The sequence below is a fragment of the Pseudopodoces humilis genome, chromosome 1 (genome assembly GCF_049639895.1).
Source record: "Pseudopodoces humilis isolate 2021_Gansu_Grassland_sample_001 chromosome 1, ASM4963989v1, whole genome shotgun sequence".
NCBI lineage: Eukaryota > Metazoa > Chordata > Aves > Passeriformes > Paridae > Pseudopodoces > Pseudopodoces humilis.
In genome coordinates this window covers 14,148,237-14,165,624 of record NC_142200.1, presented here as the reverse complement: position 1 = coordinate 14,165,624, position 17,388 = coordinate 14,148,237, and the positions used below count along the sequence as shown (strand labels likewise).

The window sequence follows — 17,388 nt, the reverse complement described above, 5'->3', positions numbered from 1 at the left end:
ATTTGGTGTAGTTCCTGAACAGCTGGTGTTGCACCCTTGTCTCTCTTATTCATGATGGGAGGTATGTAACTACATATGACAGCAACATATCAAGTCTAGACAAATCATTCTCCGTAGAACTGAAATAACAAAAGCGAAAATTCTGCCCTTTTATCTTCTACTCCTTGTAGGACTGAGGACAATGTTTCTCAGCTACACGAACCACTAGGCTCAGGGGACGAAGACCTTCAGAATTTCCTGAGTAACAAAGACCTCCATTTTTACAAATGCCTGCTGTTCCACTATGTGAGAAAGGCTTTTGAGCCTCAGTGTGTACCAGGAGTGGCACCCAGTGTCCAAACTGCATCCTTACAACAGCGTCTTCAGTTCCCTTCTCAGTCTTCCCTTGTTCCTTTCTCCCAGGCTGCAGTTACAGAAAATCAGCAGCTCTCTGCTTAAATTGTACATATACCCTAAGTAGTTTACTTACACTTTTTGCCAAACTGTTTAAATCAACTGTGCATAGATGAATGAAATTTTCAACTATTCAATGTGGAGAACAACTATTAAGTTTAATAAAATACTTCAATTAAGCTATACAGACACAGATTTAAACTCCGAATGAAATCAACATTTGCGTAACTATGGGCTTTCAACTACACTTAACAACTGACTTCACAGTCCCAGGCTGATTTATTCTCGATCATTGTCACTGCTTTAATAGTCCAAACCAGTCTTCCTAAACATGTTTTGTTAGAACAGAAGTAAAAATCACTAAAAGAATTGGGAAAAAAACCCAAAACAAAACAACAGAGCAACAACAAACAATTTTCATGTTTTGCAGCTATGCGGGATTTTAAAGATCATCTACTGTGCTTGGCTAAAACAACTGAGTAAAAATGAGTGTAACAAATGTACAAAATAGAATTGTTTAGTTCTTCCCAAAACTGATCAGAGGGCTAACTTAGAAACATGATTCAACACCTGGCGTAAGTTATAAAGAAAGCTTCCCCCAAATTGCTTCAAAAGATATGATTTCTAGCTTTGTTTTCTTTCACTATCACAGAGTGGCAGAAAACAGATCAAGATAAAACAATTATTATAACAGTTATCCTAAAGCATTAAACAGCTATTATTCTATCTGTAAGTAAGCGCACAGCATGGAGCAATGGAGCAATACAAATTGGTAAAAAGGAAAAGAAAGAATAGGGGAAAAAAAAAAAAAAAAGAGAGAAGAAGATAGGGAAAGGAAAAAAAAAAGGTATTTCCATTTACATATGAAAATCAATACCCCTTTCATGTGGTCACAGTTTTCCTGTTTCACTAATACCAAAACTTAACCCCCACCATAACATCTCTCCCCTCAAACAACGAAGCACAGCACTATCTGCCTCACATGTGCAAGCTACAAGAACATTACATGCACCTCTTCAGGAGTCAAATGCCTTGCAGCTAAGTGAAATTCTGAGTTCATTAAAACCTAAAAGATTAGATCTCAGCTCTGCTGCAAATATCTCTAAAGAAGCTTTTGTTCCTCAACCAAAGATACAAAACTGGCACAATTTAATAGTTTATTGAGAACTTCAAAATACTGATGTTCAGTGTCTGTAGTTCCTCCATTACCCTTCTGATTTCTCTGCTGCATAACAGAACACTATAAAATCTGCAATACACACCACGCGGATCAGGTTTTTATATATAAATATATAGATATACACACACACAGATACTGAGTAACATGTTAAAATCCTTGAATTACTTCCCTGGTAAGATTTATTTTGTTTCAACGAGACTTCAACTTGCAAAAACACGCACACATTGCACAGCAATGTATCTCTTGTTAGGTGCCTAATATGGCCAAGGAAACCATTTTGATTATTCTGTGCCCGCTTATGCATTGTCCTACAAAACAATAAGATAGAACAGCAAGAAACTAGCAATTAAGAGGGTCTAAATGCACATCGGGAATCACTAAAATCCACGCTACCCTAGTCAGGAACAATATGACTGATGAATAGGCCATATTATATTAGGATTGTTAGCAAGTGTTAAAAAATTATCCTTAGCAGATGTCCCTTATGACCTAAATATATCACACAAAGAACATGCCTGTCTTGTATTCTAAAAAAGTTTTAAGAAATCTCTCCAATTTTATTACTGACTAGAGCTTCATATGTCTGCATGTTGGCTATAAATATGTAGAGAGGAATTATCACACTAAACTTACAAAAACATATAAACATTTTACTGTAAACAACTTATTTTCATGTCTATTTTTCTACTGCATGAATTTATGCTGTACTGAAGCACGTAATCCAGTAAAAGAAATCAAACTGTATTCAGCACAGTCAAACAAAAGACAAGCTGCATACTACAGCAACTTACTGACCGACACACCATAAACCAAAACAGAGTAAATTTCTTCAGTTAGATGGGTGAGAGCCTTGTCTGCAATAAATACATTTTGTGGATGCAGTCAACACAGAATTATATGAATTTAAGCTACTATACACTATTACACGTGCAACTGTGTACACCCTGTTCATCTTCACTACAGCTTTAAAGAAGTATTTACTTTCTTAAATTTTGCTGATATTAAGATTCTATATACTTATATATACCTTCAAACTACAGAGAGAAGCAAGATTTGCTCAGTTTGAGCTTTCTCAGTTTCTCCATATATTTTTCACCGCACCACTGGATTTCACAATACATATTAATCATAAACAACTAATGCTAAAATAAAGATACAAACGTAAACTCTACTAAGGATTTTTCTCTTTTGTATCAAAGACTAGTATTTTTCTTGAACATCTTTAAAGTTCTATAATTTTTATGAAAAAAAAATCTTATATCTCTTTAGCTCCACTGCTGCAGTGGGTTTCCCGCCAGTAAAATGGATTTAGAGTCTGTTCCTCAAGTATTTAATTCCAAATTCAGTCCTGAACCTTGAGCCAGCTTCTTGTCTCTGCCTTTCTATCAATAAAATAAACGTGAACAAAAGAGGTGCTACTTAGGTTTCATATGTACTATACCTTGAGTATGGAATATTTTCTTAGAGAATAATGCTACCTAATTTTTCCACATTTTGCAGTTGATAAATCCATAAAACATTATTGAACAAAAAATAAGAATGAAAATTATTTTTCATAATTTGCTGCTACTATTTATTTCAATCAGTTTCTATTACCTTTCACACAGATGTATTGATTTGAACTGTTTTTCAATAGAACTATAGGTATTTCCTTAATTTTAGCTCTCAGAAAAAAAAATAGGGGATTTGTTCATTTTGCTGCACTTTCCTTCAGCTCCCTCAAGTTTATTACAGCATTCTTTGGGAAAGGAAATGGCTAAATACTTGCATTAGCAAAAAAGGAAAAGAGGGGGAATGGAAAGAGGTAATAAGAAGGTGTTAAAAGAACTCTCTCTTCCTCTTGGTCCAATCCCACTGGGAAAAGAACAGATGAGCAGAGTCCAAGTGTATGGTAAAGGCTGAGGGGAACCACAAGGTCCACAAATAACTGGTCCCCTAAGAAAGGACATGCTACAGACTGAAGCAAGACATGCAAAAAGCACAGAGTGTGATCCAGGCAGTCCAATTGAAAACAGCCACTGCACCACATTGTCCAGGACTGAGGAATAATAATCAAGGATGAAGAAGTTGAAAGATTTTAGCAGAACTGACAATGCTGTCTTCACAAGGTTTGGGCTTCCTTCTGGATGAAGCTTTAGTTCCTCCAAACACAGAGGTTGACACAAGAGCAGATATTAAGTATGTGTACAGAAAAATATATATAAACACACACGCACTTTCATTATTTAATTTGTTCTCTGCTTCTGTGTTCTTTTATGTCTTTAGTCAAAGTTGAGCTGATTATATTAGCACCAAAAAAATTAAACTCAGAATGGCTCATTTGTAATGTTTTACCAAAACTGAAGGTAAAAAAACCTGGGCTTTCATATTGCTGACCATAAAAAAATGAAGCAGTTTGTGCAAGTCTTGCAAAATTATATGAAAAAATCCATATAACAAACTAAATTATTGTATATCATGATTTTAAATAAAGAATATAGCTAAGATAGAACACAAGCTATGAAGTAGAAACTCCTGGCTTCAAGATGAAATCCTCCATATAATGAAATGTTTAAATGCATAGCTGAGTTGGATACAATCTCCCAGCTCATTCTAAGGCTGCTAAAAAATGGCTATATACATCTAACTACCTAGCTCTTAAAACAGACACTTCTCTAACTTCATTTCAGGCTAAGTAAGTGAATATTCTTAAACACAATTTTCAGTAAAGTACAGCATGGAAGTTTATTAAGTATTATAATAATATCCCTGCAATTGCGGATTGTGGAAAAAAAAAATCCAACAACCTATGATAGATTTTTAGGCTAGGCTTTCCTGTTTAAAATTGCTCAAGGAAAAATGGCATTAAATATGTTTTCTTAAAAAAAAAAAAAAAAATACTAACAGCTAGTAGAACATTTTGCATTTTAAATCAAATTACACTAACTTCTTTTGCAGCAAAATTTCAATGGAACCTGATTTAAATAAAAGTTTAATATGCACGGTACTTTAAAGAGCAAAATTATTTCTCTTTTTTGATACAAAATTAGATGTTGAACAGAAGGATTAACCTACCGCTTTAAAGCATTGCCCCTACAGTAAAAATCAACTTGAAAATCCAGAAATGCAGTAAACAAAGCATTTCAGGCAGTTTGTCCAATACTGTCAGAAAAGAAATAGCTGATACGCAATTTTTAAGTCTGCACAGTCCAGTAGTATAAATCCCCTTAAATGAGCCAAGGAGTTCCATCACAAGTGCTGCCTCCTCTTTCTTAGTTACGCGTAGTAGAACTGGGAAGCAAAGAAGCAAACCCGCAGCAGAAGCAAGCTCCTGTCCTGCTTTTAGGATACACACATGAAGTCTGAATCAAATTCTCCCCATCTACACTGAGCCTTAGAGCACGCAGCACATTTTGGCTGATTTAAGAACCGAAAAAACACGGAGTCAGGATAGTCAATGCAGTTTGTAACATATTTTCTGAATTCATTTAGTGTAAAAGATTACATGCACCGTATCAGATGAAGGTACCGTGTACCCTTGACTGCCGCAGGCCCCGGGGCTCCCGGCCGGGAGCGCGGCGCGGGCCGGGGCCGTGCGCTGGCCACGGGCGCCCTCTGACGGCAGCTGTGCCCAGCGCCGCGGCCACGGCGGGGACACGAGCGGGGACAGCCGGGGGACACACGGAGGGGACACACAGGGGGGGAACAAACGGGGGGGGGACACACGGAGAGAAACACACGGAGGGGGCAAACGGGGGGGAAACAAACGGGGGGGGGACACACGGAGAGAAAACACACGGGGGGGACACACGGGGGGACACACGCGGGGGGGGGACACACGGGGGCGGGACAAAGGAGCGGGCACGGAGTGGCGGGGGACGACACCCGGACAATTCACTTGCCTCGGGCAAGACAATTAATAGCACTGTTTCTTAGCACTTGTGATAATAAATCCATCCTTTGGCATACACTGCCGCATCTGACAGACAAGCATCTACACACCCAAGGCATCCACACAGCCCGCACCCGGCAAAGCAGCCTTTCACCGGGATTTCTTCTTTCTTACACATTAAAGACAAAAACCTCCAGTCATTACAGGTAAGTCTGCACAGTATGAAAACTTAGGCAAAACATTCAGCAGGCTACACACCTGCTACTCCACTGAACCATCACAATTACACAAACTACATCAATACCAGCTTCCTTTCAGGAAACAAATCAAGGGCTCGCACTAGGTACAGGTAGAGTACAAAATAATTCAGGTGTGATTAGCGGTTTTATTAAAGAACCTTGTGAATATGTCTTATTAGATGACAATTAAGCACATAATAACAACATCTTTGTGCATCAGTATATTGCAATATCAGTTCTGGCAATCCACAAAACAAATATCGAAGATCAGATGAAATTATTCCGAGTGCTTAACAACTGACCATCCATTCTCTGTCATAATCATCTGAATTCCTTAAATAAATTAAATCTTATTGAGCCTGAGGACTATTTCACACATTCATTCACCCAATAAAAAGGAAAAAAAAAAAATCAAAAAAACAATTTAAAATTCTACATAGTTTCTTACGTAAGAGAACAAGGTGTAACTTCATAAATGCATGGACAAACCTAACAGGCTTTCACCAGCACTCAGTTGTTTTTGAAAAATCAACATTTATACAGTACGGCTTTCTTCCTAAATTACAACTGGCCTTACAAAAAACACAGATGAGGAATTCAGATGAACAGACTACAACTGGAATCAGAACCAAGGCTGTGATTCAGGAGCTTTGGGTCATCTCTTCCTGTACTTACTGAAATAATACTCAAATTTCATATAGCCTGATTTATTTCACAAACATTCAATTTTCTTACAGTAAAAGACAACAGACATGAGCTACAGCTGTAATACCTGAAGAGAATAAACCTATACAAACAAACAAAAAAAAAAAAAAAAAAGAAGTGAAAATTGCATCTACCTATTCAGAACATAGTTACAGTCACTGCATGTTCAAGGTCTGTCATGCAACAATACAAGAGAAATACAAGATGATAAATACAATGATAAAACTTTTGATTTAAAATGGGAATAAAAGAAGAAAAACTGACAAAATCTAGGCTGGACAGAAGCCTTTACAGAAAGGAGATGAACCAACACTGCTGGAGGGCTGTGATTTAATGACACCAGGACTTCTATACCAATGCTAGCAAAAGAAATCAACCCTCAGAGAGTTCATTTGGACCCTATTGCAACAAGGCTTATGAAAGGTCTAGAAATGAATGTCTTAAGGGAACAGCTGATAGACCTGTGTTTGTTCAGTCTCGAGCAGAGAAGGCTCAGGAGAGACCTCATCATGCTCTACAACCATCTGAAAGAGGGGTGTAGTGCAAGGGAGGCCAGTCTATGCTGCCATGTCTGCAGTGAGAGGACCAGGGAAATAGCCTTAAACTGAGATAGGGGAGATGCAGATTAGGTGCTAGAAATTTTTTTTTCCAGTGTTAGGGCTGTCAGGTGCTAGAATACATTGCCCAGGGAGGTGGCAGAGACACCAGCCCTGGAGGTGTTTAAGAGGTATCTAGATCTGGTCCTGCGTGATGTGTTTCAGGTGTTACAGTGGTAGTACTGGGCAATGGTTGGACTTGATGATCTTGTAATTTTCTTCCAGCCTTGATGATTCTGTGATTCTGCCTGAAGCCCTCTGCTTCTGCAAGGACCACAAGTCACAGGTGAGCGAATGGGCAGCACTGCAGGTAAGGCTCAGCAGCTCAAACTGCTGCTGCCCCTGGCCAAATAAAACCCTGAATAACCACTATTTATGAGCTATAATACCTGTCCACATGCAGCTGCACCTATTTGAGGCTAAAAAATAGTGTGTTTGTGGAAATGTTGCACTTTGTTATTTCTAGTTTTTACTGAATGACTACAAAACTAAATTCAACCTAAGGCACAGAAAACCAAAGGTAATAGAATGTTTAATCATTTAGCTGACTTCTAACCTGGAAACCAAAATGAATCTCTCAACTAACAAAGTAAAAATCATGTTAGAGGATAGGGAGAGAAGGCATCAGCTTTCCTGCTGAAGCATTTCAGAGGGAATCTAATAAAAGAAGAAAAAGTTACAACCATATAGAACTTATTTTGATGTATAATTATATAACTGTCTCAAAGTTCCGACTGGCATGTTTACCACATGACTTTATTTATTATCTTAGCTTTGTAACTAAGTTACTAAAATACACCAGACTGAAATAAATCTGTTTCAAAATAATGTCTCGCAACATACTGAGTGACAAGAGGCATATTTCATTTTTAACTGTTGGATTTCCAAGAAGGAAATATAAATTTCCTTTAAATGGGGAAAAAAAGTTACTCAGTGTAAAGGACCAAAGATAAAATCAATAAAGTGCAAAGGATTGAACTTAACATGTTGCTTAGAAATAAAATTTATAGACATGAAAAATACATTTATTCATCAGGAAGAACATATAGTAAGTAAGATAAATTTTTAGTAAACTTTAGCTGAAAGACAGCAAAACTATGCTCAGACAATGGCTTGGAAGTACCCTAAAGTGAAAGCACTTCTCAGAAAACTACCCTCAGTAAGACAAGCTGGAACACTGCATCATTTCACAGAAGTACCTAAGCCAAAAATCCTTACAGCACAAAATCTGATTTTCTCTAAACAAGACCTGAATCTGTGGGGTGGAGGACATGGGGAAAGGGAGGCCGGTGGCACAGAAATAGGGGCTGTATGTGTATATCACTGAAAGTATCTTCATGAAATTAAACATCAATGCTTTGAAAAGTTAAGTCAATGCCTATGAGGATTTAAGTGCACCAGCAATAAGGAAACAATTATGTGAAAAGCAAATGCCTAACCAAAAGCCTGAAGTGCAGCCCTAAAATACTGAACATTCACATTGAAGCATCTTTTGCAGGCGACTCAACAACAATGCTGCAATTTTCCTCCATTAGGTCACACATCATCAACTAAACTTCACCTACAGATTTCTAACAGAGCTGGGTTGAACCCTCTCACCCCCACTAAAAAATCTCATGCTACAGCAGGCTAACCTAAGTGTTTAAGACTTAACTGACAAGAAATCTTACCAAAAAAATCGCACTTTGCAAAAAGAATCACAGGAAGACAACACTGCAGGAGAAACTTTCTGAGATGAAAAACACCTGTGGAATCATACGTGGTGGACAGCCCACCCAGATTTGCAATAAGAATTACTTGAAGCTAAAAAAAACCTCTCATATTTTCTGTAGTTTCAGAAATAGTCCAATTCAAGCTGCATTAAAAAATGTTCTTGCACTAAAAGAACAAATTCAGATAGGTTTTTCTAAAAAAATAATTTTTAAGGAATTCTGTAACTGCAGATAGTCAAAATTTGGTATTATCTTAGGCATTAGCAGCAAGAAACAAAATGGCACCATAACAAAAGCATAACTACACATATTTGAAGAAATAGTTGTTGTAAGCAAGTTTAAATGCATCTTTATCAAACTGATTCTTAAATGTCATGCATACCTATTTCAAGTTCAATTTAAGGATATTTTCATAGCACTCTCAAAAATGTGTTTTATATTAGATCTGCACAGCTTAAAAGAGGAAAACATTCACGTAAATGTGTCTCGCCAATTACCCAACAGTTTATTTGTTCAAATATCACCCGCTCGTACAAAAGCTCAAATTCTCTTAACAACAATCACCTCGAGACCACTAAGGCCTCCATAAGGAAGAAGATGGTGCAACATCATGCCGACAAAAGAGCACAATGTTAAGTATTATTCTGTGTAATAGCAGCACTGAAGTACCAAGGCCCTTATATTTTCTCTCCATATCTATGGTCCTGTATTAGTGCAAACATATAAAGCCAGATAGGGTACTGAAGTAACACACAAATCTTAGGAGGAAGGAGGTGCCTTGTTTTCTTTGGTTTTTAGCAGCATGAATTTTAACATTCTGGCACATAACAAGAGATTTCTCTACTTGAATTATCTGCATCTAGAAGAAAAAAGAATCTTTTGAAGATCTGGCAGGATGCTTGCATAGGGAAACACAGCTCCAGGGAAAACAAACAGTGGGCATTTATAAAACATTACTGTTTTTCACACTGGCAAAGCAGAAGACAACTCTGAGGAGCCTAGAAAGATCCAAAGGCTCAAGCTAGCAACCTCAACGGCCATTTTGTTTAGGTTTTCATCTTCCCTAAATTCTACCACATAGGTTAAAGAGCTCAACAGACCCACACTAAGGGAATGCCGAATGCACATGAGCACCTTGCATTTCCTAAATAGTTCAGTCTATTTAACTGTATTTCACTGAGAAGAATAATCCCTGAATCAAAATCTCTGTGATCCAGGCTAGGGGAGATGGAAACCAACATGAAATTCTCCTGAATTGGCTTAGAGGGCTCAGCATAGGCAAGCTCCCCTGATCTGGCTGTGGATTCCCCACCACTGCCAGAGGCAGCATCAGCCTCACTGCCACCAGCTCACTTCCCACTCCGCCTAGAGCTTGCTCTGCTTTCTCTGCCCACAGCATGAGAACAGAAAGTTGAAAAGTTAAGGGGTCCAGGTGAGGGAAGCTTTCCCTTTGGACCTTACTTAATGCCAGGATTATTGCCTACTTGCTAAAAAAGGGAAAGAGAAAGACTTGTACCAAAAATCACTTTCCTGGAATGAAGTTTCTCCCAAACATGAACAGTTGTGCCCTGCATACCAGATCACAGGCTTACAGCTCAGCACGTGAGCCGTCCTACATTGAGCTGAATCCATCTCTGACACTGAGAAATTCATTTCAATACTTGCTCTCCTATCAGCTACATGGAAATAATTCAGCCATTTTCTACAGAAAAAAATGAAGCATGGGGTTCAATTAAGAATTTAGATTACGTCAATCCTTTGAAGAGCTCCAGAAGAGAAGGAATCTTTAAAACATTTTTTAGGCTTTAGTAAAATATAGTTCTGACTCAAGCACCGTGTTATTGTAGGACAATTAAGATTCCTTTTTGTTTTGCACTCTTTTTTCTTTGAGCTAACTGTGTAATCCCACAAAGAAAGCAATAAACAGCTACAAAACCCTACCAAGTTGCAAAGAATTCTTAAAATTATCTCTGCTATAAAAAGCAGGGTCCAGGATTCTTTTCTTGTTAGTTAAAATATTAATTTAATAATACCTAAACTCATTATAAGCAAGAAAAAGCAGTTTATACTTACAGATTAAGTGTTCTTACTCAAACTCAATTATCAAAACAGAATTAACTGCAACTACATTGACTATATTGCCTCTTCAGTTACTCTTGAAGTTAAACTGACTCTTTATGCCCTAATAAAGTTCTTCTACTAGTATCATTAAATACACACACTCATAATATCAAGATTAGAATTGTAAGCTTTTTAAGTTTGCTTTATAAATTTGATGTCATTCTGTGCCAAGCCAATCATACTAACTTACAGTGTCGGTAACAAAATACTAGGACCAGCAAAAAACACTGAGACAGACAGAAACCACTCATGCTACATTCTAACTCACTCAGAAAGCAAAATGATCACCCAGACTCCAAGTTAGCCAAAGCCTTTTAAACTTAAAAAGCTCTGCTCTCCAGGCTTTCAATGAATACTTAACACATACAACTAAATCCACAGAGAGGCAATCTATGTGCCAAGCTACATTCAGATGTGTATGTATGCATACACAGCAAATGTATGTATGCATACACATACACACAGCTATTTCCATAAAATGCTTTAAAGTGATTATAATTACAGACAGAAAACTAATGTAACCTCCCATGTGGACAGTCTCATCCTAAAATAAGTGTCCATACAATACAGTATTCACCCACTCTAACCTCCCTTATACAGACAAGCTTTAAGCTGGATACTCAGGATGGCACTCCAATTGAACTGTTGACATCTCAAGCCACACTAAAACAATCTAAGTATATACACGCTTCCACTCACTGTGAGGGAAAAAAGGCCTTTGTAGCCCATATAGATTTTCTTTTTAGCCTAAGTTTTACAAAACTGTAACTATTACCTTCATCAAAGTCTGCATCATCTTCTGTATGCTGAGGGAAAGGGAAGCAATTTGTGATTTCAAGTCTGTCATCCACCACAAGACCCAGCAGCACTCCTTGGACCACTTCATTCCCCTGTCCTTCTTCTTGGTAATGTTTAATGATCTTTAAAACAACCTAGAACACAAAACAATAAAATCATAACATGCAATGCATTACTTTTGTCCTCAAACTATGTATCTGGAATTTTAAATTTGTTGGAAGGATTAGAGCTGCAAACCAAGTGAGCTATTGGCTTAAGCACCAGGAATTTTAATACTGGTAGAGGAACAGAAAGTCATCCTAATATTAAAGGGAAAAAAACAAGACCATTAAATGAACCATCAAAATGCAGTTCTAAACCAATTTTCTGAAACATCATTCTAAAATGAAATATTGATCATTTTTACTTTAGCTTGTTGCATTAACTGTGAGCTTTTAACAGTATCTTGCAGGCCCAGTAAGCCCCCTCTTGAGGGAAACAGTGCACAAGAAACTAAGAAAACATCTTACAAAACTATGCAGAAACTGGTAGGAATTTTAAAGGTGCAGATCACATCAAATTTCAATTGCATTTATCTTCCAAAGTACAGCTCACTGCAGTTTTACTTCAGATGACAGTTCAAGTTTTACTTCAGATGATAGTTTAAGTTGCATAATGTGAATGGTATGTCATAGGGTATTTAAGAAAAATCAATGATAAAAGAAAAAAATGCATAAATTGCTCATAATATTTTTAACAACATAATTCCCATTTCCTTCCTTAATTCTGAACTCTACAATAAATAATTCTCATGAGATGATACTATAAATTGGAACAGTATGAAAAAACCCCTCAAAAATAGTCAGTTATTTGCTAGCAACACTTCATACTTAAATAACATTTTATACTCAACAACAATAACTACAATAAGGTAAGAGACTAATCGCAAACACTGACTTAAAAGAACTTACGCTTTGTCCAGTGTAAGAGAGATTTATTTTACTAAACCCTAATCCATCCATTCAAAATTCAACAGAAAATGCCTGATGATTATGTTTTCACTAAAGCAATGCTATTTTAACATCTGCTGGCAGACTAGTTTAGTAGATTTCAGCTCAACCGCCCTTAGAACAGACTTTAAACAAGAACTGGCTTCTAGTGAACATTCTACAGGGGAGGGCAGAAAAAAAAAAAGGAGGTTAAGCTCATATTTACACATCAGGAACATATGTTTGTCCCTAGCTTTCTCCTTTGTGATTAGCAGATGTCATTTTTTGTAAAACACCATTACTGTATTAAAGTACAATACAGGTTAAATGAAAGAAAAAGGAGACTAAAATAGAAATTATTTACAAATACAGTGCTTTCTTGCCTTCTTGAGCTTCATAAACACAGCCTACTTGAAGACAGGGCAGAGAGGGTAAAATTGAAAATAAATACCTATTTCCAACTAAGTTGGATTTAAGTATCAAACTGTACTAACACCCACTGATTCCTTGTTTATTTGCAGTATCATTCACTTGTGCTTCCTCTTGCATCTCAATATACTTGCATTGAAGCTTCTCAGTCATAGGTAGAAAACATTTCACTCCAATACACATTCACATCTGTCACTCAAGTCCTTTGCAGCCACACCCTTTTTATCCAATTTGTTAAATTTGTTAAATCTCTACAGAGCAGAGACACAGAGATAGTTTGGCTATATGCATCTCATTTCATGGGAAAACAGCAAGGAAATGAAGATCAGTGGGCAGTGAAGCAGTAATTAATGCTGATGGAAGCAGTAAAGTAACCATCAGTTTGAGATCACCTGGATGTAGAAGATGAATGTTCCACAGTCAACACATAACTAATATTCAACTTGCATTTAGTGTAAAGCTGAAGTTTATAATATATTTTCCCTGTCTTCCACAGTCAAGAAACCCATAACTATCCTGTCTGATTACAGCACAGAGAGCTCTCTGCCTACTACAGAACTTCTCAGCATCTTTACAGTCTTGTAAGCTTCACCTTTTCCAGTATTTTTCTCATTTTCTCTTGAGCTCTCTATGCACACTGACTGTCCCTGTTAATGTGAGTATTGTTTGTCTGTTTGATTTCATTCCAGGAGCATTTGTGATACGATGCCAATTTGCTGCAGCATTTCTGATGATAATTGCTCACAGAAAGCAGCCACAAATGAAACAAGCATGGGCTGTCACAGAGTATCGATGATTTTTCAGAGAAAGAAAACTAGGAGTTCAAAGCTCTGAAGTATTAACTAAAAACCCCAACACACAATGAAGTAATTACATAAGCCTGCACTTTTCAATCTCCAGCCTGAAGACCAGAGCAGACGTCACCCAGGGAGACAGAGACCCCAGGGATTTAAGCCTACCTGCAACATTACTTTCCAACAGAATCTGACAAAGGGAGCAGAGAAGTTCATGAACTCAATACTCCAAATTTCACAACCATTAGGACATTGCAGAAGTTTGTGTTTACAACTGCACTGGAAAATATATTAGCTACCGAAATCACTTAGAAAAAGATGCATCCAATGACACAGGATTCCTGTTTTCATTTTGTTCTTTGTTCTGGACAGTTTTATAACCTACCACCAAAATACTGCCATATGACCAAGAAGGAAATGTGCTCTGAAACCTGTGTTTCAGTACTAAAAATAGATCTTCAGGTGTAAAGCAGGACTATTTCTCTAGTAATAACATCAGCTACAACTCTAAAAAGGTCATTTCCATTTGTTTGCTAGTATAGATACAGCAGGAAGAGTTGACCAATATGCAAACACCAATGCCATCACATTTCCGACTGAATGCGCAGACCAGGACTTCATACTGAATAAACCACATATACCCAAGAAAAATGAGCACTCATTCATTACCTAGATAACTTGTTATCTAGACATTTCCTAAAAGAAAAAGATGTTATGTTTGTGAAGCAATCAGAACAGAATTAAAGTAGTTATACTGGTCTGAAAATAAATGTAAAAAGTGTTAATATAAATAATGTAAGTATAAAACAGCACTTTGAGAAATACCAATTTCTCCAAATAACACTTAAAAAATCCCAAAGAAATCTAAATGAACACCAGTATAACAATCTTTTAGTCAATGCTGATTCACTTGCCAAACACCATTTATAATTCCCATCCAACTCCCTAATAGGAGATATTGCCCTTTATACAAGCTATGATTGTTTTTAAATATCTGTAGATACTTCACTGCAATGCCATAGCTACACAGAATCACAGTACCCAAATCAAACCACATTTCAACTGCTACTGTTATTTAAGTAATGCAGCTGGCCAGCCAGGAAAGGTTATGTTCTTTAGGAGAAAATGTATCAAGTAACAAAAAAATCCTCAGATTTCTAAACTCTAGTACCCTGAACACAAGTCAATAATTAGTGTATCATGATTTAGTATATCAGCACGTAAGAAATATTCAGGTACATAGTGACTCTTTAGAAAAGGATACACAAGTAACTTCTAAATAAAACTCAAGAGTCCCCCAGACTTGTAAACTTAGTGTTCAAAATACCAAAGTAGTTTAATCACTTGGAGTAGCCACTTGTCAGATTTTAATGACCATTAATCCTCAATTTAAAAAAAAAAAAACAACACCAAAACCTTGCAGTTCTGCAGTGCTGCTAATCTCCAAATCTTCAAAGCACTGCTCAGACATTAAGAATGAAGTCATACAAAAAAAAATTGAAAAAAAAAAATTAAAAAGCCATTCTGAAACTATTAACAACATCAAAGATACATATTTTAACTTCATACTGCCAAATTTTAAATTGGGCTACATTCTGACATCACAGTTGTTAATTTCAAAAGTTTGTACCTCACCACAGAAATACGTGTAACATAAACCCCCAGCTGAAGTATTGTGAGCCTTTGGGGGTTCTGTGAAGATCCCACTGTAGGGACATGAATATACCAAGATGCACATTTCTGCATTTATGTAAAGAGAAACAACAGCAAATCAAAACACTGAGGATTCATTTACGGCAGTGTTCCGGAGAGCTGAATGTCACCACATTGAAAACAGATTTCCAGTACCTGTGCTATGTCTTACACATGTGAAATGAAACAAGAGAGAGCTTCTGTTAACCCACTGGCTACATGATGTAGCACACTGATCTACAGTCTTAAATTAAGTATTTATATCTTTTTAAATGCTTAACATTTTTTGCCACCCAAGAAAGCTTTGTGGTCACAACCACTAGCATCAACTGCCAGCATCTGGGGAAGAGGATGGGGAGAGTCTAAACAACTCTGTGTTATGTAGCTGCTTTCAGCAGTAATGTGGAAGGTGCCACAACACTCACATCCTCTCAGTACTTAACAGTACTGCAATGCTGGTCAATATTTAGCTTGGCAAAAGGGTCTTGAAAGCTATGACTGCTAATAATGTGTGATACATTTTGAATACATCCATATCACATATGTAGCCTTCTCCATACAAATTCTTAAAACTCAAACCATGAACTTTTATATTTGAGTGTTTCAGGACGAGCAATTTTACTTAAACTCCTAGCATAAACCAAATTCAACAGAGAACTGATAATGCAGCTTTGTAAATGGATAGATCACAATGTCAGTCATTACTAACAATGACTAGGTAATTGTGTTAACTTCAAAGATGCCTAGAATCAACATCTTCTCGATACACATAAAATGCATAAATGTCACCTCTGGATAATGAATTGAACTGTTTAGCAATTAATATCCACATGAAGACATAGCACATTTCACTCTAATTTAGTGCCAATGTCTCCTTCCTCAGGTAACCCTACACCAAAAGCAAATCTACAACTGGTGTGCTGAAACAACCAATTAACAACAAACAAAATGAAATTTAATTAAACAGTTCTGAAATCTTCAAGTAAGCATGGAATGGCTTTGTTTTTAAACAAAGACATGGAAAAAAATACAAAAAAACTAGATATCATGAAACATGAGCAATGTTAACATTTTAATAGTTCCAGATGAGGTTTTTACACACTACAGATAAGTGCTTATCCTACACTTACAAAAGACAAGTCCTGGAAGCTGACCAAGCAAAAACTTGCCTTAAGCTAATTTGTCTCCTGGCTATAGTACCACTTGATAAGACAAAAACAGAAACTCTCAACTTTCCTGCCAGGAGAAAGGAACACTGAAGTAAATTAAAGATATCATTGCAACGATTAAGAGTAAGAAAACATATGTCTATACACATGACGCACTCCTCCAGATGATTAATGAGACAGATATTTACAGAAACACATAAATTCCATCTTAATCAGTGCAGTCCACAGAAATGGGTTCTAGAAAGCGCTGTGATAGACAACATGTCAGAAGCACAAAATCAACAGGTTGATACCCTGGTCTCACAGCTGTTGGCTATGAACCTTTATGGCACAATACCTGCCACCACATGAAGTCATGGCATGAGTTCAGCACCAAGCTGAGTTGTGTGGTTGACAGTCCTGAAGGACAGGATGCCACCCAGAGGGACCTGGACAAGATTGAGAAGTAGGCCATGAGAACCACATCAGGTTTAATAAGAGCAAGAGAAAGGTGCTGCACCTGGGCCAGGGCAACCCCCAATACCAACACAGGCTGGGGGAGGAACAGATGGACAGCAGCCCTACCCAGAAGGACTTGGGGTGCTGCTGTATGTGAGGTTGGACACGAGCTGGCGATGTGCACTCACAGGCCAGAAAGCCAAGTGTGTCCTGGGCCACATCCAAAGCAGTGTGGGCAGCATGTCAAGCAGGTGATTATGCCCCTTCTACTCCACTCCCATGA

The 17,388-nt window shown here is 37.3% G+C and overlaps 1 protein-coding gene across 1 annotated transcript in view; it reads right to left on the bottom strand.

The window, feature by feature from the left end:
• Positions 1-17,388, bottom strand: part of EIF3H (eukaryotic translation initiation factor 3 subunit H) — an 85,525-nt gene that overhangs the window by 56,452 nt on the left and 11,685 nt on the right. Inside the window, exon 2 of the mRNA XM_005516950.3 lies at positions 11,593-11,749. Coding sequence (XP_005517007.1) covers positions 11,593-11,749 — 157 coding nt within the window. The remainder of the gene's footprint in view (positions 1-11,592; positions 11,750-17,388) is intronic.